The sequence below is a fragment of the Globicephala melas genome, chromosome 15 (assembly GCF_963455315.2).
Source record: "Globicephala melas chromosome 15, mGloMel1.2, whole genome shotgun sequence".
Classification (NCBI taxonomy): Eukaryota; Metazoa; Chordata; class Mammalia; order Artiodactyla; family Delphinidae; genus Globicephala; species Globicephala melas.
The window spans coordinates 63,631,213-63,656,758 of NC_083328.1; the positions used below are offsets into that span (position 1 = coordinate 63,631,213).

The 25,546-nt window shown below is 51.0% G+C and overlaps 1 protein-coding gene across 30 annotated transcripts in view; it reads left to right on the forward strand.

The window, feature by feature from the left end:
- EPB41L1 (erythrocyte membrane protein band 4.1 like 1) overlaps positions 1–25,546 on the forward strand; it is a 126,425-nt gene that overhangs the window by 78,543 nt on the left and 22,336 nt on the right. For 10 of the 30 annotated variants that reach the window (XM_060284586.1, XM_060284595.1, XM_060284591.1 and 7 more), the window contains 10 exons: positions 5,236–5,454; positions 7,790–7,877; positions 8,401–8,553; positions 9,817–9,914; positions 10,183–10,358; positions 12,986–13,134; positions 13,969–14,004; positions 16,382–16,564; positions 19,145–19,249; positions 23,213–25,213. In XM_060284586.1, the coding sequence (XP_060140569.1) occupies positions 5,236–5,454; positions 7,790–7,877; positions 8,401–8,553; positions 9,817–9,914; positions 10,183–10,358; positions 12,986–13,134; positions 13,969–14,004; positions 16,382–16,564; positions 19,145–19,249; positions 23,213–25,213 (3,208 nt within the window). The remainder of the gene's footprint in view (positions 1–5,235; positions 5,455–7,789; positions 7,878–8,400; positions 8,554–9,816; positions 9,915–10,182; positions 10,359–12,985; positions 13,135–13,968; positions 14,005–16,381; positions 16,565–19,144; positions 19,250–23,212; positions 25,214–25,546) is intronic. The other 20 variants (XM_030830697.2, XM_030830701.2, XM_030830706.2 and 17 more) reach the window with 10 other exon arrangements.

A 25,546-nucleotide genomic window follows, 5' to 3' on the forward strand; every position in this document is an offset into this window, starting at 1 on the left:
CTGACCCTTGACTTCAGAGGGGGAGGTGTCACAGGGAACAGTGGGGCTCAGTGTGAATTCAAGAGGACAGATGCCACTTAAAACAGTTGCTGTTCTGCTCGGGCAGTCACTGCCATGTGGGAACCAGGCCTGATAGTTGGAGTGAAGCTAGAGATTTGAGAGTAAAAACCACACTTTTTAAATATTGGCAACTAATTTAAACTCTTCAAAAGCATGGGGTGGGCCATCTCTGGGTAGGATAAAGCAGACATGTCTGAAGGCCGATGTGCTGGCTGGACCGCCAGGTTTTAACTTTGGGGATAGGAGGGATTAGAACACAGGTGCCTTTGCAAGTGGGAGTTTGGTCCTGTGTGCTACTCTGTGCACATGGCAGGCGAGCGGGAGTCAAATGAGGCATGTGACCACCCCAGGGAGGCAAGCCCAGGCTGCTGGGGTGAACGTGGGTTGTAGGTGCAGGCCTTGTGCCTCAGTGCCAGTAGATAACAAGGCTTAACGATTAGAAGGGGGTGCAAAGCATCTCTCAGGATGAGAGCTTCCATGGGGCTCATCCTGCCTCTGAAATCCAAAACAGGGAGGGGCCTTTCTCTTTATCTAAGCCCCTTCCAAAGAGATAGTCTTACTTTACAATATCCTGGGGCTGTGTCATCCTTGTGCTGGGCCCTAAACACCCACCAACCATAGGATGTGGCTTGGAGTTATTCCTACGGCAGGAGAGGGAGCTACTAAGCCATCCTCTGTCTCCCATTGGGTCCCTTCTTAATCTCTGCCATTTGCCAGGCAATGGGCCAAGGTCAAGATATGGACTCTGGCCTTGGGAGATAAAACAGATATCCCTGGAATAGATCAGACCTGAGGCCTTGGCCTCATTAGCCCCGCTCTAATCCCTGAGGTCAGCTTGGGGCCAAGGTGGCAGCAGCAGGGTCTAAACTTCATTCCCGAAAGGGCTGAGAGCTTTAGACCAATACAGCCCCCATCCCCTGGTCTTGCCCACTGGTGCCTCTCCTCTTTGTGCTGGTCCCTGGACATTGGGCCTCTAGGGACACCAGGAAGGAAGTTAGCCCTGCCCGGTGTGGCTGGCCTCAGAGGATGGGGTGGTAGTAGCAGCTGATTTAGTCAAAAATATTTAGAACCCAAATAAACTGGTCAGAATGACAAAGTGACTGAAATGAAAGACTGATCAGTGTGCTTGGTAATGATTTCTGAATTTGGAGACTTTTGAATGATATGCTTATAAGCCCACACTCGATGCCTGTAATGTTTGAGCAGCTGCTGGCTCTGAGCCTCTGCCATGGCTCTGAGCACACACTGAGGCCACATGTATTGTACTTTTGGCCAGAGCTTCAGTTCTGACTGCAAAATAATGTCGTGGAGCAGTAAAAACTATATTAAGTAAAAGCCACTTAAAAGGAAAAGAAACAAGTCATTGGAAAAAAAAAATGGTGAAACATAGCAAAGTGGGCAAGGAGGTATTGTAGGCTGAGCGTGAACTGGAATATTAAAACAAATTACACAGTAACTTAAAAAGCAATAAAAAGTGCTTTGAAATGGTTCTAAAAGTTGTAAAATCATCCAAGTGTGCATGAAAGTTATAAAAAAAATCATGGCCTAGTGGTTGGAAATGTTTCTTTTAAACCAATTTGGACAATTCATTTAGAGCTGGAGCCAAATAAAAAAGTTTTGAGAAAACATTGGCAAACAGGTTAGTCCAGACAGTGGAATATGGTGCAGAAGTTAAAATGAATAAAGGGGTCACGTGTGCTGACATGGGAAGGGCTCTAAGGCACATAGTTGGGAGTGAAAAAGCAAGCTGTGTGGTCAGATATAGCATTTGATAACATTTACATGGTAAAAACACCCATGAACCAAAACTACATGCATTTAAAAAAATTTATTTTATTGAAGTATAGTTGATTTACAATGTTGTGTTAATTTCTGCTGTACAGAAAATGATTCAGTTATATATACATATATACATATTCTTTTTCATATTCTTTTCCATTATGGTTTATTATAGGATATTGAGTATTGTTCCCTGTGCTATACAGTAGGACCTTGTTGTTTATCCATTCTATATATAATAGTTTGCAACTGCTGATTCCAAACTCCCATTCCATCCCTCCCCCACCCCCTCTCCCCTTTGGCAACTGCAAGTCTGTTTTCTATGTCTGTGAGTCTCTGTTTCATAGATAAGTTCATTTGTGTCATATTTTAGATTCCACATGTAAGTGATATCATGTGGTATTTGTCTTTCTGTTTCTGATTTACTTCACTTAGTATGATAATCTCTAGTTGCATCCATGTTGCTGTAAATGGCAATATTTCATTCCTTTTTATGGCTGAGCAATATTCCATTGTATACATGTACCACATCTTCTTTATCCATTCATCTGTCGATGGACATTTAGATTGCTTCCATGTCTTGGCTAATGTAAGTAGTGCTGCTGTGAACCTAGGGGTGCATGGATCTTTTCTAATTACAGTTTTTTTCTGGATATATGCCCAGGAGTGGGATTGCTGGATCATATGGCAACTGTATTTTTAGTTTTTTGAGGAACTTCTGTACTGTTTTCCATAGTGGCTGCACAAATTTACATTCCCACCAACAGTGTAGGAGCGTTCCCTTTCTGCCACACCCTCTCCAGCACTTGTTATTTGCAGACTTTTTAATGATGGCCATCCTGACCGGTGTGAGGTGGTACCTCATTGTAGTATTGATTTGCATTTCTCTAATGTTTACCGATGATGAGCATCTTTTCATGTGCCTATTTGCCATCTGTATGTCATTTTGGAGAAATGTCTATTTAGGTCTTCTGCCCATTTTTTGATTGGGTTGTTTTGTTTTTTTGTTATTGAGTTGTATGAGCTGTTTGTGTATTTTGGAAATTAAGCCCTTGTTGGTTACATCATTTGCAAATATTTTCTCCCAGTCCGTAGGTTGTCTTTTTGTTTTGTTTATGGTTTCCTTTGCTGTGCAAAAGCTTGTAAGTTTGTTTAGGTTCCATTTGTTTACTTTTGATTTTATTTCTATTGCCTTGGGAGACTGACCTAAGAAAATGTTGGTACGATTTATGTCAGAATGTTTTGCTATGTTCACTTCTAGAAATTTTATGGTGTCCTGTCTTATATTTAAGTCTTTAAGCCATTTTGAGTTTATTTTTGTGTATGGTGTGAGGGTGTGTTCTAACTTCATTGGTTTACATGCAGCTGTCCAACTTTCCCAACACCACTTGCTGAAGAGACTGTCTTTTCCCCATTGTATAGTCTTGCCTCCTTTGTCGAAGATTAATTGACCATAGGTGTGTGGGTGTATTTCTGGGCTCTCTATTCTGTTCCATTGATCCATATGTCTGTTTTTGTGCCAATATCATGCTGTTTTGATTACTGTAGCTTTGTAGTATTGTCTGAAATCTGGGAGGGTTATGCCTCCTGCTTTGTTTTTTTTTAAAAAAATTTTTTTTTAATTAATTTATTTTTGGCTGCATTGAGTCTTCATTGCACTGTGCGGGCTTCCCATTGCAGTGTCTTCTCTTGTTGCAGAGCACGGGCGGGCTTCAGTAGTTGTGGCTCATGGGCCGTAGAGTGTAGGCTCAGTAGTTGTGGCGCATGGGCTTAGTTGCTCCGCAGCAGGTGGGATCTCCCCAGACCAGGGCTCTAACCCATGTCCCCTGCACTGGCAGGTGGATTCTTAACCACTGCCCCACCAGGGAAGTCCCTCCTGCTTTGTTCTTTTTCCTCAGGATTACTTTGGCAATTCTGGGTCTTTTATGGTTCCATATAAATTTTAGGATTATCTATTCTAGTTCTGTGAAAAATGTCATGGGTAATTTGATAGGGATTGCATTGAATCTGTAGATTGCTTTGGGTAGTATGGCCATTTTAACAATGTTAGTTCTTCCAATCCAAGAGCATGGGATATCTTTCCATTTCTTTGAATCACCTTCAATTTCCTTTATTAATGTTTTATAGTTCTCAGCATATAAGTCTTTTACCTCCTTGGTCAGGTTTATTCCTAAGTATTTTATTTTATTTTTGATGTTATTTTAAAAGGGATTTTTTCAGCAATAATGGAGCTTCTGCATGTAGAGGATTGGTAACTTGTTCCATGGTGGCAAGAAAGAAGTCTTTTTTTTTCTTGCTGTATAACGTTTCAGTTTTAATAATTTTGAAGCACTTGGATGCATTCAGAAATTAAAAATAAAAACCATAGATTAAAAAAATAAATAAAAGGGATTTTTTTTTTTACATTTCCTTTCTGATATTTTATTGTTAAGTGTAAAGAAATGCAGCCAATTTCTGTATGTTAGCCTTGTATCCTGCTGTCTTGCTGAATTCATTTGTCAGTTCTAGCAGTTTTTGTGTGGCGTCTCTAGGGCTTTCTATATGTAGTATCATGTCGTCTGCGTATAATGACAGTGTTACCTCTTCCCTACCAATTTGGATACCTTTTATTTCTTTTTCCTGACTGATTGCTGTAGCAAGGACTTGAAATACTATGTTGAATAGAAGTGATGAGAGTGGGTATCCTTGTCTTGTTCCAGATTTTAGAGAGAAGGCTTTCAGCTTTCACTGTTGAGTATTATATTGGCTATGGGTTTGCCATAAGTAGCTTTTATTATGTTGAGATATGTTCCCTCTATATGCAGTTTCATAAGAGTTTTTATCATGAATCGATGTTGAATTTCATCAAATGCTTTTTCTACATCCATGGAGATGATCATGTGAAAACCACATGCATTTCTATATGTCCATGGAGGAGAAAGGTCTAAACACCACAGGGATAACAGGAGTGACCTCTGGGGGAGGGAGTTAGGACTGAGAATGGACATCAAGAGGAAATTTAGAATTATCTCTAAAGTTTACATTTTTCCCACAATAAGAGTATATTAATAGTATAATTAAAAATACATCACATTTTTTAAAAAATGGTTAAACCAGCAAAGCAGTCCTAATTTAGCTTGAAAATGAGTTAGAAATCGAAAATGTTCCTATAGTAGGAAAAATCCTTCAAACTTAGAAATGAACAAAAATGCTTAACGTTGCACGAAATGTTACATAACCATCTTCTAGGATACACCCAAAGTATTAACACACGACATGCCAGTGTCTGGGAACATTTCTCTTCTGCTGCCCTGAGCGTTGATCAGTTGGTGCTGATGGATCGGTGGGCAGCTATGCTTGGGGGAATCTAGGGAGGGAGTGGCCCCCGTGCCCATGCCAGCTCTCCCCTATGTCCAGATACTACCTGTGCCTGCAGCTGCGGGCGGACATCATCACAGGCCGCCTGCCCTGCTCCTTCGTCACGCATGCCCTGCTGGGCTCCTATGCCGTGCAGGCTGAGCTGGGTGACTATGATGCTGAGGAACATGTGGGCAACTATGTCAGCGAGCTCCGCTTCGCCCCTAACCAGACCCGGGAGCTGGAAGAAAGGATCATGGAGTTGCACAAGACGTACAGGTGAGAGGGCCTCCGCCCAGTCCTCCCCTTGCTCCTTGCCCTGTTGGCCAGAACCTTCCTGGCTAGGCCACCGGATCGTATGCTGTAAGTACCCCACCTGGCTCTGCCGTCGACGTGAGGTGTGTCTGAGAGCACATCATCTCATCAGATGGGAATGATGGTAACTTGCTATGTGACCTTAAATGACTGCTTGGAACTTCAGGTTCTTAAGCTCTTGTACTGGTATGGTAATTCCCTGTCCTTGGCCTCTGAGAATCGGTCTCTTTAACTGCCAATTGGAGATGATAATAATGATTGTGTGTCCCTGGGTAAGTGTCCTGATGTCTCCGGGCATAAAGTTCAAAAGTTTACATTCTAAAGCCAGACCGTCTGGTTCACCTTTTGGCTTTGTCTATTTCTAACCGGAGGATCTCGGGCTGGTCATTTCACTTGCCTGTGCTTTAGTTTCCTCATTTGTTTAATGGGGGCGCTAATAAAACCTATGCTGTAGGGTCCTGGAGGGGCTAAATGGTGCATATTAGAGACACACTGCATGGTGGCTATTACTGTTGCTCTGTGATTTGAGGGGTTGGGTAGTTGATTGTGCAGTGGAAAGCAGCTTGTGCCAGGAGTTAGAAGATAGTTAACTGGTTGTGTGATTATGGGCTGGGTGTTTAACCCATCAGCCCCATTTGTTACCTGTATAAGGACTAATAAGGACTTAGATTATCAGTGTTTCTCAACTACTGGTATTCGGGGCAGGAGAATTCACCGTGCAGGATGTGTGGCATCCCTGGGCCCCAGGCATTAAATGCCCATAACACCCCCTCAGTCATTGTAACAACCAAAATGCATCCCCCATTTCCAAATCCCTGCCGTGAGGGTGATACCCGCGCCCTGGGGGGACCCTTGGAACTAAATGATCCTTTTAAGCTGGAAGTACTTTGGACTCTAAGTCCAGGCTTGTCAGGGGAACCCAAAGTGATAAATGACGTGGAAGTGCGTTGTAAACTGTAAAGTGCTATGCATGTGGGAGGGGGTATGGTGATATTATCACATTGCTAATAAGGATGGAGGGAATGAGGAGGGTTGCGTCCTGGGGAGAGAGGCCATCTGGAGATAGGCCCAGGTCCAGAGGTGGAGGGATCATGGACGTGGGGAAGAAAGCCTGCTGGGGTGTGATGGGACACGAGGTCTGGGTGGCAAATGTGTCTCTCAGAGACTTGCACACCAACGCTGATTGGCTAGTAACGGCTGCTGTTGTATTGTGTTGAGCAGGATACTGAAACCGTGCAGCCGGTTAGCAGTGTCCGCCTGGGTTCTTTGTCATCCCTGTTGTAGGCAGCAAGGTGTGTTAGGGATTCGCAAGAGTCCTAATAATTCAGAGGGGGAAGTTCAGATCAATATGGGCTGGAGAAATTCTAACGGCCATCCCTTCAGCTGTAACAGCTCTTTTGACATAAAGCAGATGGACTTCCAGTGTCCAGGTATTCTGCACAAAAGCTCCCCGAGGTAGACAGAGCACAGGAAACTGAGGCTATGAGACAGATGTAAACGAAGTGGCTGGGAACGTGAACCATGGAGCCACATTGTCTGGATTCAAATCCTGACTTTGCTACTTAATAGCTGTGTGCCCTTAGGCAAGTTATTCAACCTCTCTGTGCTGTAGTTTCCTCATCTATAAAGTGGGAATAGCGATATCTACCTTATAGTCCTGTTATGAGGATTCAAATGAATTAATACATGTAAAGTGCTTGGAACAGTAACCAGCATGTAGTACTCAATACATGTAACTCAGTAAATGCTGTGAGAGTGTACAGTTTCCTGGCAGCCAAAGCCAAGAAGGAACTTGATGAGTTACGTAACTCTTCTTTTCAGAAAGGAGAGAGATTCCTCCTTTCCTCAAGGGCGATTAAGTGGTTTCTGATACAAAGTTCTGCGAAAAGTAGCCTTTATGGGTAATAAGTTAGGAGCCCCGGGTGATAACGATAAGCAGTGTCATCCACAGTGGTTTCACTGTCGTGGAGAAACAGAATTTATGGCCCCCATTTAATCCAGGGGCAGAATGAGGCAAAAATCTGGACTCCCGGCTGAGGCCTTGAACGCTTCCTGGAGAAAATAAGGCTGGACCTGAGCTTTGGCAGGAGATGAGAGTTCAGTGGGCTGAAGCGGGGGCTAGGGGTGCACTGTCCGGCACTGAGAGCAGAGGTGAGGGACCGGGGAGGCCCAGCTGCACTCCTGCTCCAGAATGCTTGCCTTCCTGGAATCACAGGTTCTGCTCACGGTCATCTTCGGCTGGCAGGACTCAGGCCTTGGTCCTTCCACCGGCCACCAGCGATCACTTTCTTTCCCTTAGGGGCATGACCCCAGGAGAAGCAGAAATCCACTTCCTGGAGAACGCCAAGAAGCTTTCTATGTACGGAGTAGACCTGCACCATGCCAAGGTATTGCTGGGTGCCAGGGTTCCCCTAGGTTCTGGGGCATGCTTCTGAGGAGCTACCAGGGTCTTCTGGAGGGCTTGGTGTGCCGGACTCTGTGCTACCTCCAACCTGAAGCCTTTTCTCTTCTCATTTCTCATAACTTGACCTTCCATAACGCTTTATTTCCCCATGATCCTTATGAATTTCTCCTTATATTATATTTATTGATGAATCTGTCTGTGCCACCGCTAGATTGAGAGCTTCATGAGGGAAAGACATAGGCCTTAACTTATTTCTGTATCCTGAGCATATAGCATATGACCTAGTATGCATAGGTACCCCTGACTGTTTGCTGGGTGAATGAATGATTGAGTGATTGATAGAGAAAATGATTGAACAAGTGAGTGGGTGAATAAAGGACAAAATGAATGAACAAATGGCTCTGTGGGGCTCCAGCATGGAAGCTCAAACCCTGCTCCTGAGGGCTCATTACAAGCAGAGCTCAGAATGGGGTTTCGGGGTCATTCCACGGTCCCTTCTCACACAGGACTCTGAGGGCATCGACATCATGTTAGGAGTCTGTGCCAACGGCCTGCTCATCTACCGGGACCGGCTGAGGATCAACCGCTTTGCCTGGCCCAAGATTCTCAAGATCTCCTACAAGAGGAGTAACTTCTACATCAAGATTCGGCCTGGGGAGGTGAGCCTGCCTTGGAACTCCCTTCTTCACCAGGATCAGCTAAAACGGAGGGGACCCCGGCAGCTGGGCCTGGGTTTTTTCCTACCCGGGATACATGGATGGAGGTGCTGGGTGCTGGGTGGGGAGACAGTCCTCTTTTGCTGGGGCTCTCTACATAGACTTTGCACTTTAGGTATGTGCCTGCACACACACACACACACACACACACACACACGGGAGTATACGCATAAAGAAAACCACATATATTCAGGTTATACAGATCAGGGAATGTTATGTCCATGTCCCTGATTTGCTTACATGTGGTACTCATACGAAGATACACACAGACACACGACTACACACACATGCAAACATGAACATGCCCACCCTCCACATCCCGCCCATCACAAAGTCCGCTTGGTTCTACCTCTAGAATAAACGCGAGCCCGTCTGCTTCTGTCCCTCTGTCCACTGCACCAGCCACCGTCTCTCCCCTCCATCCCTACACTGTCCTTCTCACTGGTCCCCCGGCCTCCACTGCCACTCCAGGCCATTTTCCTCATAGCTGCTGGAGAGAGCTTAAAAGTCCCTTGCATCAGTTCATGTCAAACCCACCCCACTCCCACTCCTCACTTGAACCTTCTGAGAGCTCTCCTTAGCTCTTGGACTCAAGTCCTAACTCTCTCTGGCCACCTGCCTCTCCCACGTGCCTCTGCCCCGCTGCCCCACGCCCACGCCCACGGGCACTCCAGCCCCTTCACCCTTCTCTGAGATCCTTGAATAAGCAAACTCTTTCCTGCCCGAGCCCTTTGCATTTGTTGTTCCCTCCACCTGAAATCCTCTGCCCCACCTTCTCACACAGCTTTGGTTCCTTTCCCATCCTCCAGTTCTCTGCTCAGAGATCCCCCGTGTAGAGGGCGGTCCCTGATCACCCTTTCTAAAGTAACAGGCGTTCCCTGTCACATCACGCATCTCTATCCATTCCTTTGTGCCCTTATCAGTATCTGAGATGAGCTTGTTTACCCATTTATCATCCCCCCCCCCCCCCCCCCCCCCCCCCCCCCCCGCCAAGAATCTTCTGTCTTGGTCACCCTGGTGTCTCTGTTGCTTAGCTCTGGATCTGTCACAGAGTAAGGGCTTAATCCAGGTGATTGATTAAATGAACGAATAAATGAACAAACAGGCCAGAGTCATACAGGCCTGAGAAAGAGGTTCAGAAAGGATGGACTGGTGGCGAGAGTGGGCCCAGGCCTTCCTTCTGACCCACCCTCCCTGGTTTTGCAGTATGAGCAGTTTGAGAGCACGATTGGCTTTAAGCTCCCAAATCACCGGTCGGCCAAGAGACTGTGGAAGGTCTGCATTGAGCACCATACGTTCTTCCGGTGAGCCTGCCCCTGGGGTGTGGTAACAGGGGCTGAGGCCGAGGCTGTGAGTGGATGTGGGTAACGGCTGTGTTTTGTCAGTAGGAGGAGTTAGTAGGGACTGTAGGAAAGCCCTCCTCCTCCTCTTTCCCCAAGTCTCTCACCTTCTGGACCACTTAGAGTTGTCGTAGGTGGTGGGACAGCGGGACGGAAGGCCAGCTGTAGTCCAGCCTTGGGCCTGGCGTTGCGCATCTGATCCTCTCTCCTTGCCTCCATCCCTCCCCTGCAGGCTGGTGTCCCCTGAGCCCCCACCCAAGGGCTTCCTGGTGATGGGCTCCAAATTTCGGTATAGTGGGAGGACCCAGGCACAGACCCGCCAGGCCAGCGCCCTCATCGACCGGCCCGCGCCCTTCTTTGAGCGTTCCTCCAGCAAACGGTACACCATGTCCCGCAGCCTTGACGGAGGTATGTCCCACGCTGGAGGTGGCGGGGAGAGTGGCGTGTAGGGGGGGATGGGAGCATGCCGGGTCCTGTAGAATGAGCAGTGGAGGCGGTAAACACATGACAGTTGATTTGCACCAGGCATGGTGGCCCCAGAGCACTGCTGCATCTGGGGACTCTCCGTGGGTTAGTCTAGCCTACGGTACCACTTCTGCTGGAATGTGACACTGACACTCTGGGCTTCTCACAACTTCCCTGAGTTGCGGCCTTTTGGGGTCCCAGGTTCAGCCATATGGTTTTCTGGGCCCCCTTCCCGAGAAGCTTAGCAGTTCACAGCCTGTCACCATTCTGGAATGGTATATTGTAACTGCAGTGTGGAGCTGGTGATGCCTTACTGGAGGCGAAGGAGTTGTTCCCAATCATTTTTTTGGTTCCACTGGGCTCTGGGCTGATTGACATCTAACTGCATGTTAGTCTCCACTGCCCCCGTGTCTCTTGAGTTGATAGGTGCCCTGACTATTAATGAGAATTGGCCATACATTGCCCTGTATCAAGCAGACCAGGGCTTCTCAAAATGTGGCATCAGAACCAGCTGTGAGCTTGTAAACATGAGAAGTCCCAGGCCTTTACCTAATCCTACTAACTCGGCACCCTTTAGGGCCCAGAACTCTCCCAGGATATGCTCACAAGTTTATAGGAGAGGGTCAGAGGCCACATGGGGCATTGGGAGTTAGGCAGAGTTAGGCCTCAGCCTTGATACTCACCAGTTGCTCCACGGATGCAGGAGGTGGTCCATAAATATTTGAATGAAAGCATGGGAGGCCTTGAGCAGCTTAACTCCCCTGGGCCTATTTCTTCTTCTGCAAAATGAATAATACCTACTTCATTGTGTTATAGGGAGAACTGAACAAGTAATACCTCTACCACACCCAAAACAGTTCATGGCACATAGTAGGACCTTAATAAATTGTAGGACCACTAATAAATTATTATTGCTTTTAGGTTTGTAGGGGGTAGTTTGAAGGTAGGAGATGGGGACTTTGGTGGGGGACCAGCAGATGCTCCCAGAACATATTGGGGCTGGCCTCCAGGCAAGGCAACAAATATTTTCTTAGTGTTAGATGTGTGCCAGGCCTTGTGTTAGGTCCTGGGTACGGTTTTTAGTATAAGTATGGCCCTTTCCTTTGAGGAGCTCACAGAATAGTAGGTTTGTCAGCGTCCAACATGATTCAGCTGGTGGGAGAAGTGTGTACAGAATACAGAGCAGCCCTGTGGAGACAGGGTTGGGCTAGGGTCTTGAAGGATGCTTAGGAGTTTGCCAGGGGATCAGGAGAGTCTGATATGTTTCCAGTAGTATGGAGGTGAGTCCCGCCCCAGGACTCCCTGGCCGTGTTCGGAGGACATGCAGTTTTGCAAGGGTCCATTTGGGGCTCAGGAAGCTCCCTATTCTCCTTGAGTAGGTACAGTGCTGAGAGCTGAGATTTAAGCAAAGGGCAAAGAGGGCTGTGCTGTCCTTCTGTCCTCCCCTGCAGCTCCCATTACCATGCTGGGGGCTGAATGAAACCCAGATTGTTCAGGGCAGCAAAGGTTGGCCCAGAACTGGTGAAGTTCATTATCGAGGAAGCCCGGACTCTAAGCCAGGAGGCCTGGGTCCCTGTCCTGATTCACTGAAAGGTTACCAGTGAGACCTTTCTCCTTTCAAGGTCTCAATTTATCCTCTGTAAAGTGGGGATAGTAATTCCCATCCTAGCCATCAACACAGAGTAGTATGTGGATCTAATGAAATAATGGGCATAAATGGGCAGTTTGTCAAGTGATATATACGAATAAAAGGGATAATTATTCTTTAAAAAAATCTGTGCCAATCCTGAGGATAATCTGTGCTCTGATGATTTTAATGCAGTATTTTCCAGCCATTTTTTCCACTGAGACACAAGCCCTGGGCATAGTCTGGGTTTTGCCCAGTGTCTGATATAAAGTCTATAATTCCATCCCTTTCTTTCCTGTGCAGTAAAGGACTTTGGAATGCCAGTGAGTGAGAAAGATGTTAGTGCAGGGATCCCCTTGATTTCTCCCTAATTTAAAAAGAAGGTAAATCATGTGCAAACCTCAGGACTTTAACTTTCACTAATGAAAGCTAATCTCACAGTATCTGTGTCTCGTTAAATAACGGTCAAGTGAGTATCTGCTACGACCACCACAACAAAGACATTTGTGAGCCAACACTGATCGAATTGGCTCACTCTGAGCCAGCCGCTTCTCTGAGACACATTAGCTTCTCTGTTCCTCCTCCCAGTTGTCTGAATTAGGTACTGTTTGTAGATGAGGAAACTGAGGCCCAGAGAGGTTGTATAACTTACCCAAGATCACACAGCCAAGAAGAGATGGATTTGAGATTTGAACCCAGGCTCGAGTGCTGTAGAAATCAGGTGAGGGCCTGGCGCTGGAGGTAGCTCTGGCTCTCACCCCCTGAGTGACCTGGGGAAGGCCACGCCACTCCTCTGGGCACTGGCTCCTTATCCCCAGCGTGTTGAGGCTGTGGTGGTATCTGCTCTACACCAGGCATGGTTGGGCGGGCGGTGGGTTGGCTCCTGTTCCCTGTGCCTGGGAGGTGACTCACATGGACGCCCGGCCATCTCTGCCCACTTCAGCAGAGTTCTCTCGCCCAGCCTCGGTCAGTGAGAACCACGACGCAGGACCTGACAGTGACAAGCGGGAGGAGGATGGCGAGTCTGGGGGGCGGCGGTCAGAGGCTGAGGAGGGAGAGGTCAGGACCCCCACCAAGATCAAGGAGTTAAAGGTACGAGCCCCGCTTTCTCGTACCCTCTGACCTGGGCGTCAGGAGGCTGATCCTGGGTCTAGGCTCAGCCTTGACCTTCAGGTGCCCTCAGCGGTGGCCGGGCACCCTTGCTGTGCGGCGCACCACGGACGGGGCCTTGCTCTTGGGCCGTGCTCAATACCTGGAATCCGCGGGTGGGGGTGGGGCACGCTGCCCACCCTGTACCCTTCCTGGTGGACTCTGGCCTCCTCTTGCTCACTTCTAATTTGCCCTTTTGCCTGTGATCTGGATCTGCACAGCCCCCTCTCACCCATGATAGGATGTCCCTGCAGGCCACAAGGGTGAGGTTCAAGTTCCTGCCGCCCGCCCCCATTTCCCACCAACCTGTGCGCACGCTCACGCAGGCCCGTGTGGCCTGAGACTCGCAGGTGTTCACTCACAGACGTGTACCCCCTCGCCCATAGGGTCATGCCCCCAGACGTGCAGACAACGTGCGCACGCACACGGGCATGTGCACACACGGGTGTGCTGGTTTCCATCATGCACCCCCACCTTGGGAGCACAAGCCCCTGAACACACACTGACAGCAAGAAGCATGACTCTCCAGAACCCCACGTCCCATCTGCCGAGTGTGATGGGCCGCTTTGCCTCCAGGCCTCCCGCCCCCTTCTTCGCCTTCCTGGGCTCCCTGCTTCACGCCCCGTACCTTCTGACGACCTCACTGCCCTGCTGGTGGCCCACCCAGCTTCCCAGAGTGCTCTGGGCTACCTGCTGGACCAGGCCAGTCGCGGTATCTCTAATCCATTTGCTCTACTGACCCTGCTGGTTCCTTTTCCTCCTCCCACGTCCCGCTAGCCGGAGCAGGAAACCACGCCGAGGCACAAGCAGGAGGTACTGCATGGGGCCTGTCCCCACCCACCCAGCCATTCACCCACCCCAGCTCATTTGTCATCACCCCACCATCCATCCCAGGCTCACATCCCAGCACCACCTCAACTTAAGCTTCTCCTCCGCTCCCGGCCATCCTCCTCCCTCACCCAACCCCACCCTCCATCACCCCCTCCCCAACTTAAGCTCATCGAGAGACTCCAGCCCCCGCAACCAACCACCCATGTTTTCCTCCCTCCCCACCTCTCCCCCCCTTTCCCAGCCTCATGCTCTGCCTCTCCAGACCACGCCGTGCTTGCTTCCCACCCACTGCCCATCCCCCACTGTGTCCCCCCGTTCTTCCAGGCCATTCTGTGCTTTCACTGAGCTCATCTCCACCCCCATCCCCCACCCCCCCACTCCCACCCCTAAGCCTTCTTTTGACTCTTCTCCTCCCTGTACCACTGTCTTGTCATGCCTCCGCATCTGTGTCCCCTGTGTCCCCCCCCCCAAGCTTCTTTTTGTATCTATGGGCAACCAGATGTGGGAGTGGGGGGGTGTGGGGAGGGAGGGGCCTCAGAGCACATCTGTCTTCTCAGCCCCAGGTGCATCTCCCGCGGGCGGGGCCCCTGCTGCTCCAGCTCTGCCAGGAAAGCCTCCTCCTCCCGTTTGCTGCTTCTCTCAACACCCTCATCCTGTGCTAACCACTTCTCCTTCCCTTTCACATGGTGTCCAACTCTTCCTTTGATACTTAACTGCAGGAGAAGTGGGTCTGTTCTTGGGCTGCTGAGGGAAAGGCCAGAGGCTGGGGCATCAGAAAGGCCTGGCTCTTGGGTTTCAGCCCCAGTTCTGCCACTGACTCTTTGAGGGTCTTGGTAAAGTCCCCTCAGGCCCCAGTCCCCCATCTGCACAGCAAGGCATTTGGACTAGGTTTCCCCCAGGCCCTTATCCTTCAAGGATCCACTGCTCCCTTCAGCCTTGGGGAACACCACATGCTCACAGGACCAGTGTGGCAGGTTCAAGATGGAAGGTCACCAGCGACATCTTAGGTCTGTGGCGGCCCAAACCCACCCACCTGTGCACCCTCCATCGGGTTTGATTTCTCAGACAGACGTTGTCCTGAGACAGCTGCTCAGGAAGGGATGCAGGAGGTACAGACAGATGACTAGAGGGAAAGCAGAGCCTCAGTGGCATCGGTTTCCTTCCTTAGTTAACTTAGGAGTCAATCATAGTGGATCCTCGGATGCCAGAGATAAGCCCAGGGGAACTCTAGCCTTGTCCAAGGGCAAGCCTGCCTTCCAAGTAGTTGTTCCAGAATCACTGATCTGACTTTATAATGAGCTGAGGTTGTCTATTTCTTGTCCTGAGTCCTCAAACAGCTTTGCAGATAAGGGTCCTTGGGCTGCCAGCGCACCTGCCCTGCCTCCAGAAGTAGGCAGACTACTGCTGGTTCCCGTGCAAAGGCTGGTCCTCACTTGACCTAAGGGCAAGGGTACCTCTGTACCGCCCAGAGCTCCGACTTGGCAATTTAATAGCGACACTTCTATGACTCCAGCTGTACCTGGCTCGGTTCTTGTGTCCAGCCTTGGGACTTACCTCCCTTCTTCCTGGTCTCTAATTCTAATCTTCCTGAACACGCCACAGAGCCCTAGTTTCTCTGTCTGGCTGTATCTCACCCTGTCTGCCCTTGAGGAGTTGGTACCCACAAGGAATCTGGAAGATCCTGGGTGGTTGGGGAAGGTAGTGGCTCACGGCAGAGCACGCTAAACATCATCTCTTCCTGGGCCCTGGTGTGGAAGCAGGGCACATTTCTCTGGATGTCCTTGGATTTAGAAGGGCCCTACAGGGCCTGAGCAGTGGCACACGTTGGACTAGGAGGGGCCTAGACCGAGGATCCTGCTAAGCACAGTGGTCCAAGTCGTGGCCAGAGGTAGGCACCAGGATCCAGGAGGCCGAGCAGTGGGCCAGAGCAGCCCAGTGAACAGGACTGGTGATTTCTCACTGTGCTTTGGTTGTAACCAGAGGGAAGTCACCTCTGCGCCTTGTGAAACTAAAGGGAACTTACCCAGACCTGTGGGATTTGGGTTGACTTAGGTGTTCCAAGACCGGGAGCCAGGCAGGGGAGAAGAAAAGACGGTACTTGGCCAGAAGTCTCCTCTCCTTAACCTCAAGTGCTTTTTGCTCTTCTCTTTAATCTTGAGTGGTTTGTGTACCTGTTGGGGCTAGTCATCCCTGCCCTGCTTGGCTTATGGGACGCTGTGAGGGTGAGACAGGGCCGTGGATGGGAATCACCTTGCTGATGTAGGGCGGTGATGGGGACCATTACCATTTTCACCACGCCTTGCATCCTCTTCTTGGAGCTGTTCCTCTGATGCCTGACTGTCCTCTCTGTACACCCCAGTTCTTAGACAAGCCAGAGGATGTCTTGCTGAAGCACCAGGCCAGCATCAACGAGCTCAAGAGGACCTTGAAGGAACCCAACAGCAAACTGATCCACCGGGACCGAGACTGGGAGCGGGAACGCAGGCTACCCTCCTCTCCCGCCTCCCCCTCCCCCAAGGGCACCCCTGAGAAGGTCAACGAGGTAGGTCTCACCCGAACCCCTCACCTGGGGCCTTGGGTAAAGACGGTGGGGAAGGTTGCTATGTACTGACTTACCCTCCCCCTCCACGCCCCGTTGCTGCGTAAGGTGGTGATGGAGATAGGGCAGCAGGTTAAGCTGAGGAAGACAAATTCACTCACTCTTGGAACCTGGGCCCCAGGGACCACCTTGAAAAACTCAGAAGACTCACCGTAGTATGGTGTATTTCCCTTCCATCAGCCAGAGTGTAATGGGGAAAGGGTGCTGGTTAGAAATGCAGGTTCTGGGGCCCCAACTCGGACCTACTGAATCAGAGTATTTGGAGGTAGAGCCCTGGAATCAGTATTTTAAACAAGTGCCCCAGGTGATTCTCACACACACAAAATTTTAAGAATCCTGGTAGTTCTGTCCAGTAACCAGACCCTTTTGTGCCTATTGTGAAAACACAGATGGTGGGAGGGTTCCTTCCTAGGAAGATCCTCAGAGCCCACCAGAAGGGAACAGATCCTCTAGGAAAGTCAGAGCTGTTCCTGGTGCTCCAGAAAAAGATCCCACATGACCTGTCTTTCAGAGTAGAAAGCATGGGGTGTTTTCTCATTGAAAAAGAGAAAGATAGGATCTTGAGAATTCCTGTATTTATAATCCCAAGCTGGTATTTTTAGCACTGCTAAATCTTGGCACTCTTTACCCCCGTTTTTTTGTTTGTTTGTTTTGTTTGTTTGTTTTTTGCGGTACGTGGGCCTCTCACTGTTGTGGCCTCACCCGTTGCGGAGCAACAGGCTCCGGACGCGCAGGCTCAGCGGCCATGGCTCACGGGCCCAGCCGCTCCGCGGCATGTGGGATCCTCCCGGACCGGGGCACGAACCCGCGTCCCCTGCGTCGGCAGGCGGACTCTCAACCACTGCGCCACCAGGGAAGCCCAGCCCCCGTTTATATTAGGTGTTTTCTCTCCAGTGCTGCTGCTTCCTGGTCCTAAACCCTTCTGAGGTCTAGCCTTACAGTGCCTGGGTTTGAATTCCGGCCCTGCTGCCTGCTAGCTGGATGACTCTGGGCTTGTTACTTAACCCCTCTGAGCCTCCGTTAGATAGATATAATAAAAGCACCTAGTTCCCAGGACTGTTGTGAGCATCCAATGAGATAAAACATGGAGGGGGCAGCAGAAGACCTAGATGCTCAATGTGAGTTACTTATTGTTTCATTTGGAGAGCCTTGGAACTCTCCCACAGGAGGTTAATTTCAAATCAGAATCCTTTTTAAAGTTGGGAAGGACCCTCGGAACCCAGTTGGCTCGAGGTCCTCATTTTACATATGGGCACGGAAGCTCAGGAAGGGGAAGGACTTGATCAGTGTCATAGCTGATAGAAGACGGGCCAGAATCTTATGTTCTTATGTCCCAGGCCACTGTATTTGCTATTAAATCACAGCTGCCTGGGAGCAAGACCAAATCATATGAAGCTCAGGAGACAGTCAATTGTGCCTGTGCTGCCCTTTAGAGCTTTGAAAATTGATGATGCAGCTGTGATCTAATAAGTGAGCCTTTGATTGAATCAGCACTCCCGTGGCCTCAACATGCCGGGTACCAGGGCCTTGTCTAGCAAGGCTGCTGTGGTAGCTGCTTGGCTGGTGATTCACGACGTCAGGGATGCCATGGGGGCCTCTATGGCTGGTGCCATGGAAGGAGGGCAAATCTCTTCACCCACTGAGGGCTTCTGTGGTCACCGCTGGCACAATCAAGACACTGAAGACCCTGGATGGGGCCATGGGGCTGGTCTAGTGATCCAGTTACACACGCCCCTCCTCCTGCCCTGAGAGATGCTTGACCAGAGTGGCCTCTAGTCAGTCCTGAAGTCGGTGAGGTGGATGTAGAGGCTTCCAAAGGGGTCAGACTCCGGCAGAGAAAGGAAGGCTGGGCCCTGGAGGGCTGGACTCCGGGGAGCTGAGATGCTCTGAGCAGCCTGGCATGGGGGTGCCCCACCTGCTGGTGATAGCTGGAACTGCCAGAAGATGCGTCTCATTAAAAGGTGGAGTCTGTTCCACCTCCCATCCCCCCTACTGCCTCCCCGCAAGAAGTGTAGTCCATTGCTGGAGAGAAGTCTGGTCCAGGAGCTCACCTTGGAGCGATGGACCTTTTAACTGGCTTACAGGTCCCACTGGCATTTAGAGGCTCTTGAAAATTTGGGAGAGGAGAGGAGCTGTCGCCAAGGACTGGACTGGGTCCTTGGGTGAGTGACATCACTTCTTGGAAGCCTCACTGCCTTGTCAGTCCATCTAAAAGGGGACCAAAATTGCCACTCCACAGTGCTGTGGGGAAGGTCGAGTGAAATAATGGATATAAAATCACTTTATAAACTGGAAAGTGCTGGACAGTCCTGGGGCCACTGCTGATGGTAACTGGAATCCCTTATTCAAATATGGGCTCTCATGGCGTGGCTCCTTCCTGACCTAAGGATGCGGGATTTACAAAGCTGGGCTATTCACGGACTCTGTGTGTGTGTCTCTCTCCTGCTTTCTGTCCCTCCCTCTCTGTCTCTCCTTCCCTTCCTCCCTCTTCCCCTCTCCTCCGGCCCTGGGCCTCCCCTGCAGTCCCAGAGGACCCAGGACACCTCTCAGCAGGACTTGGCACCTGAGCCTGGAACGGCCACAGGCTTGGAAGTGTTCACTCAGAAAAGCCTCGCAGCATCTCCTGAGGTTACTGTCGTCACCTCCCCACCCACCCAGAACCACCCTAATAATCTTAAGAAAACCCTTTCTCTGGGCTGAGGGGGTGGGCCAGACTCTGCCCTGCAGGTGGGAGCAGTGGGTAGCTCATGTTGGCCCCATGCTGTGACAAGTGAGCGACCCCTGTCCCAGGGGTCCATAATGGGCCAGCCCGTCCCTCATCCATGGTTTCTCAGGAAGGATAGGACTGAAACCATTCAAGGAAGACGGAATGGTCTGAGTCGCCTCTGGCTTAAAAAGGGCAGGTAGAAATGACCTCTCAGGTCCCGCTGAGGCAGGTGACCTGGAGGCAGGTTCTGACTGCTAAGCTTGGGATCAGGGATCATGGCACCTAAATACCTCTGCTCTGAGGTCTTGTCTCTGTTCAGAAGCCTGAGTAAGGTCTAGCAGTGACTAATTAGCCCCTCCATCCCCTGCTTCCATTCTCTAAACTCCCCTTGGAGTTTGGGTCTGTCAGGGTCCCCAGGCAGGCAAAAGTGTGTGTGTTTCACCAGGGAGCATCCTTGGGGTTGTACAGATGTCGGTCCGGCAAGCATTCTAAATGAGGAGAGCATCACTTCTCTGCCCAGGATGGCAGTAGGCCGAGGGTCCTCGGAACTTCCTGTGCCCCTGCGTGGATGCCGGGTGGAATCCAGGCCCAGGAGCAGGGGGCTGCATCCTCCCTCTTTGCTGGGACTTCATAGACCGTCGGGATTGGAAGGGACCGATTGATCATCTGGGTGAAAATTCCTTCTCTCTGATAACCAACCCTGCTCCGTTGGCATAGTGTGTATGAGGGCATATACCGTTCTCCATTCCCAGAGAAAAATTTTGTAGCTGCTAGAAACGTCCTGAAACTGTAAGAGAGCCGTGAGTCAGCTACGTAAGTGGTAAAACATAAATCACAGTTCTACCCTGAATTTTTCCTAAATGTAAAATTAAAAACAAAGCTAGGAGCACTCTTGAGAGAAGTCGGACAGGAGTCAACAGCATCCCCAGGTTAGGGAAGCATTGGTGCCTTGGAGCACAGAGATTCGCATAGAGCCAAGCACAGGTGCCCTAACTTGGGGGGTTGCAGGGTTGGGAGGGCAGCATGCGCCCTTCACCAGCATCCCTGAAAATTGTCCGTCCAGCCTGTTCCACAAGGGGGCTCTCCCTGTTCTTCACAGCAGTCCATTTTGTCTTCTTCAGTCATGTGTTGGGAAGTTTCCGTATTGAATTATAACCTGCCCTTCCGAGTCACCTGCCTGTGGGCCTCGCTCTGACCCCTGGCGCCTGTAGTCCCACTCTGCATCCTCCTCCAGGAAGGCCCTTCAGAGTTCAGCATCCCCCCTGCCCCCCAACTCCCACTTTCTTCCGCAGCTTCTCCCGTGGGTTCTAGAGGGCTCCTTGTCCTGGACCCCTTTTTCTGGGGGTCTCCTGTAAAGAGCAGGGCCCAAAATGTAACCCAGAGTTCCAGGTGGACCCTGAACAGCCCGGGGTCAGCAGAATCCTGGCTGGAGATTTTCTTCTGTCAGCTTGTGTGGGAACAGAACTGGCCCCACTCCAGCTCCCAGCTCCCGTTTCGCGGCCAGTCTTGCTGCAGTGGCTCCAGCTGACAGCAGGGGGTGCTCTGAGCAGGCACTGAAGGTCCCCTGGCTCAGTGGAAAGAATGGCCCGGCGGCTTCCCTGACATCTTTTATCCTGTGAATTGGGTCAGAGAGCCAAAGCTTTCCTCTCTTTGTTCAGGCTCTTTCTCTCTTCAGGATTTTTACTTGTTAGATGCAGAGCCTCTTCTTCCCTCTGGGAGCCTCAGTTTCCCCTTCTGAAATGAGGGTAACAGGACCTGCTTCACAGGTCGCCATTTGGATTAAAGTTAATAACTTCTCCAAAGGGCTGACACTGCCTGGCACATAGTAACTAAATATAAGTACATGTTTCCCTTTTTCTTTCTGCAGAAACTTTCTGTTCTGTGCCAGCTCCCACCCCACTCAACCTAGTTTCTAAGCTTCTGGTTGCTAGAAACTAGTTTCTAGTTAGACGTGGGCAGGAATGTTCCACAAGGGGTCTCATGGACCATCTTTGGCCATCCTTGCCGGGCTGATGGTGTCAGTACAAGCTGAAATGGGAGCAGCTAAAGGCGCCTGCTTCCCAAGTAGAAGAGAAAGGAGGCTTTGTAGGCTCTCAGAACTCTTCCCTCTGGGATGGTTCCAGTGTTGTTGTCCTGAAAGCTTAACAACCTGAAGTAGAATCTCCGAAACCCACGCAGGTTTTGTCTGGGCCTCCCCGCTTCCTTTTCTCTCTCTTTCCTGTTGGCAAGATTCTCTTAATGAGGTTTGATTCCCTGACAATCATGGAGATTTTGCTAAAATGGAGCAGGGGGAGGGGTGGGGGAGGTCAGAGGGCTTATAATGCTCCCTTGAGTCTTCAGAATCCTTCAGATCTTCTGGGATCTGACAGACTCCTCACCAGGTCATAACCTGCATTGGAGCCCAAGCGCATGGGAACCTGCCCCCTGCTGCAGTCAGGAGCAGTTTTCGGCACATCTTACCGTGGAGCTTTTCACAGGACACAGGATCAGAGACCGGGTTCTAGGCCTGCCTTTGCCACTGGCTCACTCTCTGACCTTGGGCACGGTGCTTACTTCCCCAGCCCTCAGTTTCCACATCTGTGCCATGAGGGACTTGGGTCAGAGCAGTGGTTTCAAAGGAGGGAGGCACTTTGGGGCACTAGGGCAGCCCAGGCCTCCAACTTCCACGGGGGGGGGGGGCTGTATCTGTGTTACATATTGGATTGCCATCAAGATTTTGTGTGAAGAAGGTATTCTGTAGTTTCGAGAAGATTTGAATCCCATTGGCCTTCTCGCATTGTTGTTGTTGTTTGCACCTCGCGGCTTGCAGGGTCTTAGGTCCCCAACCAGGGACCAAACTCGGGCCCCCGGCAGTGAAAGCACCGGGTCCTAACCACTGGACCACCAGGGAACTCCTGGCCTTCTTGCTTTTTGAACAATTCTAGAAGTCCATCCTTCCCTCCTAAGTGTTGCTTGAAAAACTCTAGGGGAGGTAGAGGGCTGTTTTGTTGATGGTTGACAGTGCTGTACTCTCAGTGCTTTGGACCAGTGATGATGCTTGGATATTTAGATCTTTACCTTCTGTGATATGTTCAGGTCAGTCCTCTTCCAGTCTTTCTGTGGATTTTGTTAGAATTCTCCAAGAACAGGCCTTGGTATTTGTTTCTTTGGGAATGAACCCCACAGAGTTCAAGCTGTTTCAGCCACTGCAGCGACTGGCACTAACCTCTAGAGCTGGTCGTTTGGTATATTTTGATCTAATCTCTTTCCTTCCAATTAGCGCTTGCAGAAAGGTCCGATTTCAGGCTGTGGCCTGTGAAACTTAACTCAGTGCCTCCCCGACAACTCGACATTAGATCGCAGTTGGGACCCATATTCCATTGGCTGTAAGTCAGCAAGGCTCTCAGGCATTCTTTTCCTGACTCGACTGACTGTGACCTTGAAAAAGTCACTGACCTTCTCTTGGCCTCAGTTTACCCATTTGCACAAGTGGGAGATTGGACTGCAGGAAGTCTTAGGAGTTCTTTTGGCTCTAGCCTTCAAAGATTCCATGTGATGTAAGCTACTTTCCCCTCTGACACTGGCAGCTCTATTATTAAAAGAGGAAGAGTCCTGGACCATCTGTGGATTTCCATTCCCCGATGGTTAACACGGGGAGGGTATGAGACCGCATCCCATTTTACCCGGTTAGGGTGGTGGTTGAGGGCATCAGTAGATAATTTGTTGAGTGCCTTGATGGGAAGAGTAGCCTTGATGAGGCTGACCTGCCTTCCTGTCCCCAGCCAGCTGACCTTGACCAAGGGGGCAGGTGGACCTTGGTCCCTTCTTGCGGAGGGAAAAAGTGAACCCATTCTTAAGGTGCCTGATATTTCATGTTAACTCTTCTTGCTCCAATTAAAACGCAGGGTTCAGAGCATTGGGTATTTATAGAAAGAGAGTACATTAGGCCAGAAGAACTCAGTCTCCTAAAAGTGACCGCCACACAGCAGGAAGAAAGGGAGGCAGGCCTCGCAGACATGCTTGCTGACGGCAGACTCTCCAAGGTAGACGTCCTGGTGGACAAGTTCACCTTTCAAATGGCCACAGAAGAAAAGGTGGGAGCCAAAGGAGCAAACACACAGCGACAAGGAAGAATGATCACGAGCCCTGAAGGCTTCAAGTCAGTGTGGGAGGAAAGCCCCTGGGTCAGGGAAGGCCCAGGAGGGGCTTCTCTGGCTACAGGCCGCACGCTGGCAGGAACGCTCCCAGAGGGCTCCTGGTTCAGGGTGGACCCTGGGGAGGCAACCATCAGGAAGCAGCGGGCCTCCAGGGACCAGCTGGAGGGCCCGGCAGAGCTAAGGCAGAAGTGGGAGGAGTTCCAGGCTTGCGGAAGACCCGCCGCCCCGGCCACTGGCCCTGCAGAGGTGGATGTCCCCTCTCCAGCCTCCGACACGGGAGGACTCCGGTCGTTTCTGCTGGACCCAGCCTACACAGAAGCCAGAGCCGACTCGAGCGATGAAACCGACACTTCCTTTGCAGAGAGAAGCTTCTATTTAAACTATGGAGAGAAAGAGTCTGAAGACCAAGTCCTCCCTCCGGCCCTGGAGGAGAGAGAGGAGCACTTAGATGCCCCACCTGGCTGCGAGAGCAGGCGGAAGCTGTCGGAGGAGCTCACGGAGAGCTCAGAGCTGGACTCCTCAGGCCCATGGGGCTCTGCTGCCACTGTCGGCAGAAACAAGCACCACGAGGGTGAAGCCCACTCAGCTTCCTCAGAGGGAGGGGCGGGGCCCCCCAGGAACCAAGGACCAGATGACCTGGAGGTCTTTGTCAAGCAGCTCGGAAAGGGACCTTCTCCAGGGCTGATGTTTGCTGAGTACGAAGCCCGGTGGGAGGTGGAAGGAGAGTCTACCCACCCAGCATCCTCAGTAGCTGCAGAGGAAGAGGCCCCCCAGAGTGGAGATTTGATGGGAAAGGCTGAGAAAAGTCCCCCAGGAGAATGGAACCACTCACCTCACAGAGGAGGGGGCATGCGTCCAGACAGCCAGGCCTGTGTCCTTCCGTGGGCCATCCCTCCTAGCGATGTCAGGAAGCCAGCCAAGCCGGACAGAGGCAACTTCCTGCCCAGAGAGAGGGGACCAGTTCACACCCAAACAGGAGAACCTGTGACAGGGGACAGCAAGGCCCCAGCGTTTCTTCAGATGGAGGAGGTGATCACCCCGCTCCCAACCTCGCCCCGTCCCTTTGCGGCTCAGACGTCTCCAGAGGAAGCTTCTTCAAGCCCAGCCCCTTATGGGTCGGGGGAGCCTGTGCAGCTCAGGGACCGCTTTGGAGAACAGTCCCCCATATTTCTCAAACATGCCCATCCTCCTAAAGAGAGCCCGGAGCCCAAGGACCGAGTAGGGCTGGCTGTGACCCCAGACGGAGGTGAGCGCAGGGCCCCTCCCATCGCCAGCAGGAAGCCCAGAGTTGTCCCTGAAGAAGCCCAGGGGTTGCGGTTCCCTTCAGGGAAGCAAAAGGAGATGACCTCTTTCCAGGCTGGGGGTCAAGAGGGCTCCCTGGAAGATATTAGCAAGACCTCTGTGGCCAACAAGATTCGGATCTTTGAGACCCACGGAGCTGAAACTCGCTGGGCGAGTCAGGGTGAAACCAGGGCCTTTGCAAACGAGTTGTCTTCGGAGGCCTCTGTGGGGCAGGTCGAGCAACAGCGGAGTAGGCGTTTAGACCTGGGATTTGCTCAGTTTCAGCCCCCAGAGGACTTTGCTGCCCCCAAAGCCACACATTCCTCCATGATGCCGCCAGCTACCAGACACTTCTGGGAGGGCATTTCTACCCCATCCCCCCGGGAAGGATGCATGGACGTCGAGCTCGTGTCCCCCAGTCCAGGCTGCGAAACTACACTGGAGGAAGCTACTGGGGGAACTGGCCACGTGAGCCCCCGCCCCCATGCTGCCCCCAGCCCGGGAGCTGACCGCATGCCGCGTAGTTCTTTAAAAGCATGTTTCTGTGGCCCCTCGTCATTACTGCCACCAGAGGCTGCTTGTCCATCCCTATGAGTTCTTTTCCCTAAACGGGCCTGAGCGTAGCCCAGGCGGAATGACGGGTTCATCTGCTTGGCCCATGTTAGCTTAGCCACACAGACCCTCGGCTTTTGGTGTGACCTGGTGCCCGGAGGGTCACGCAGCGCCGGTGGAGAAAGTGGCACCGCCTCCAGCTAACTACACATTTGCTTTGCCTTGCTGCCCGCACCTGCTGGGTTCCCA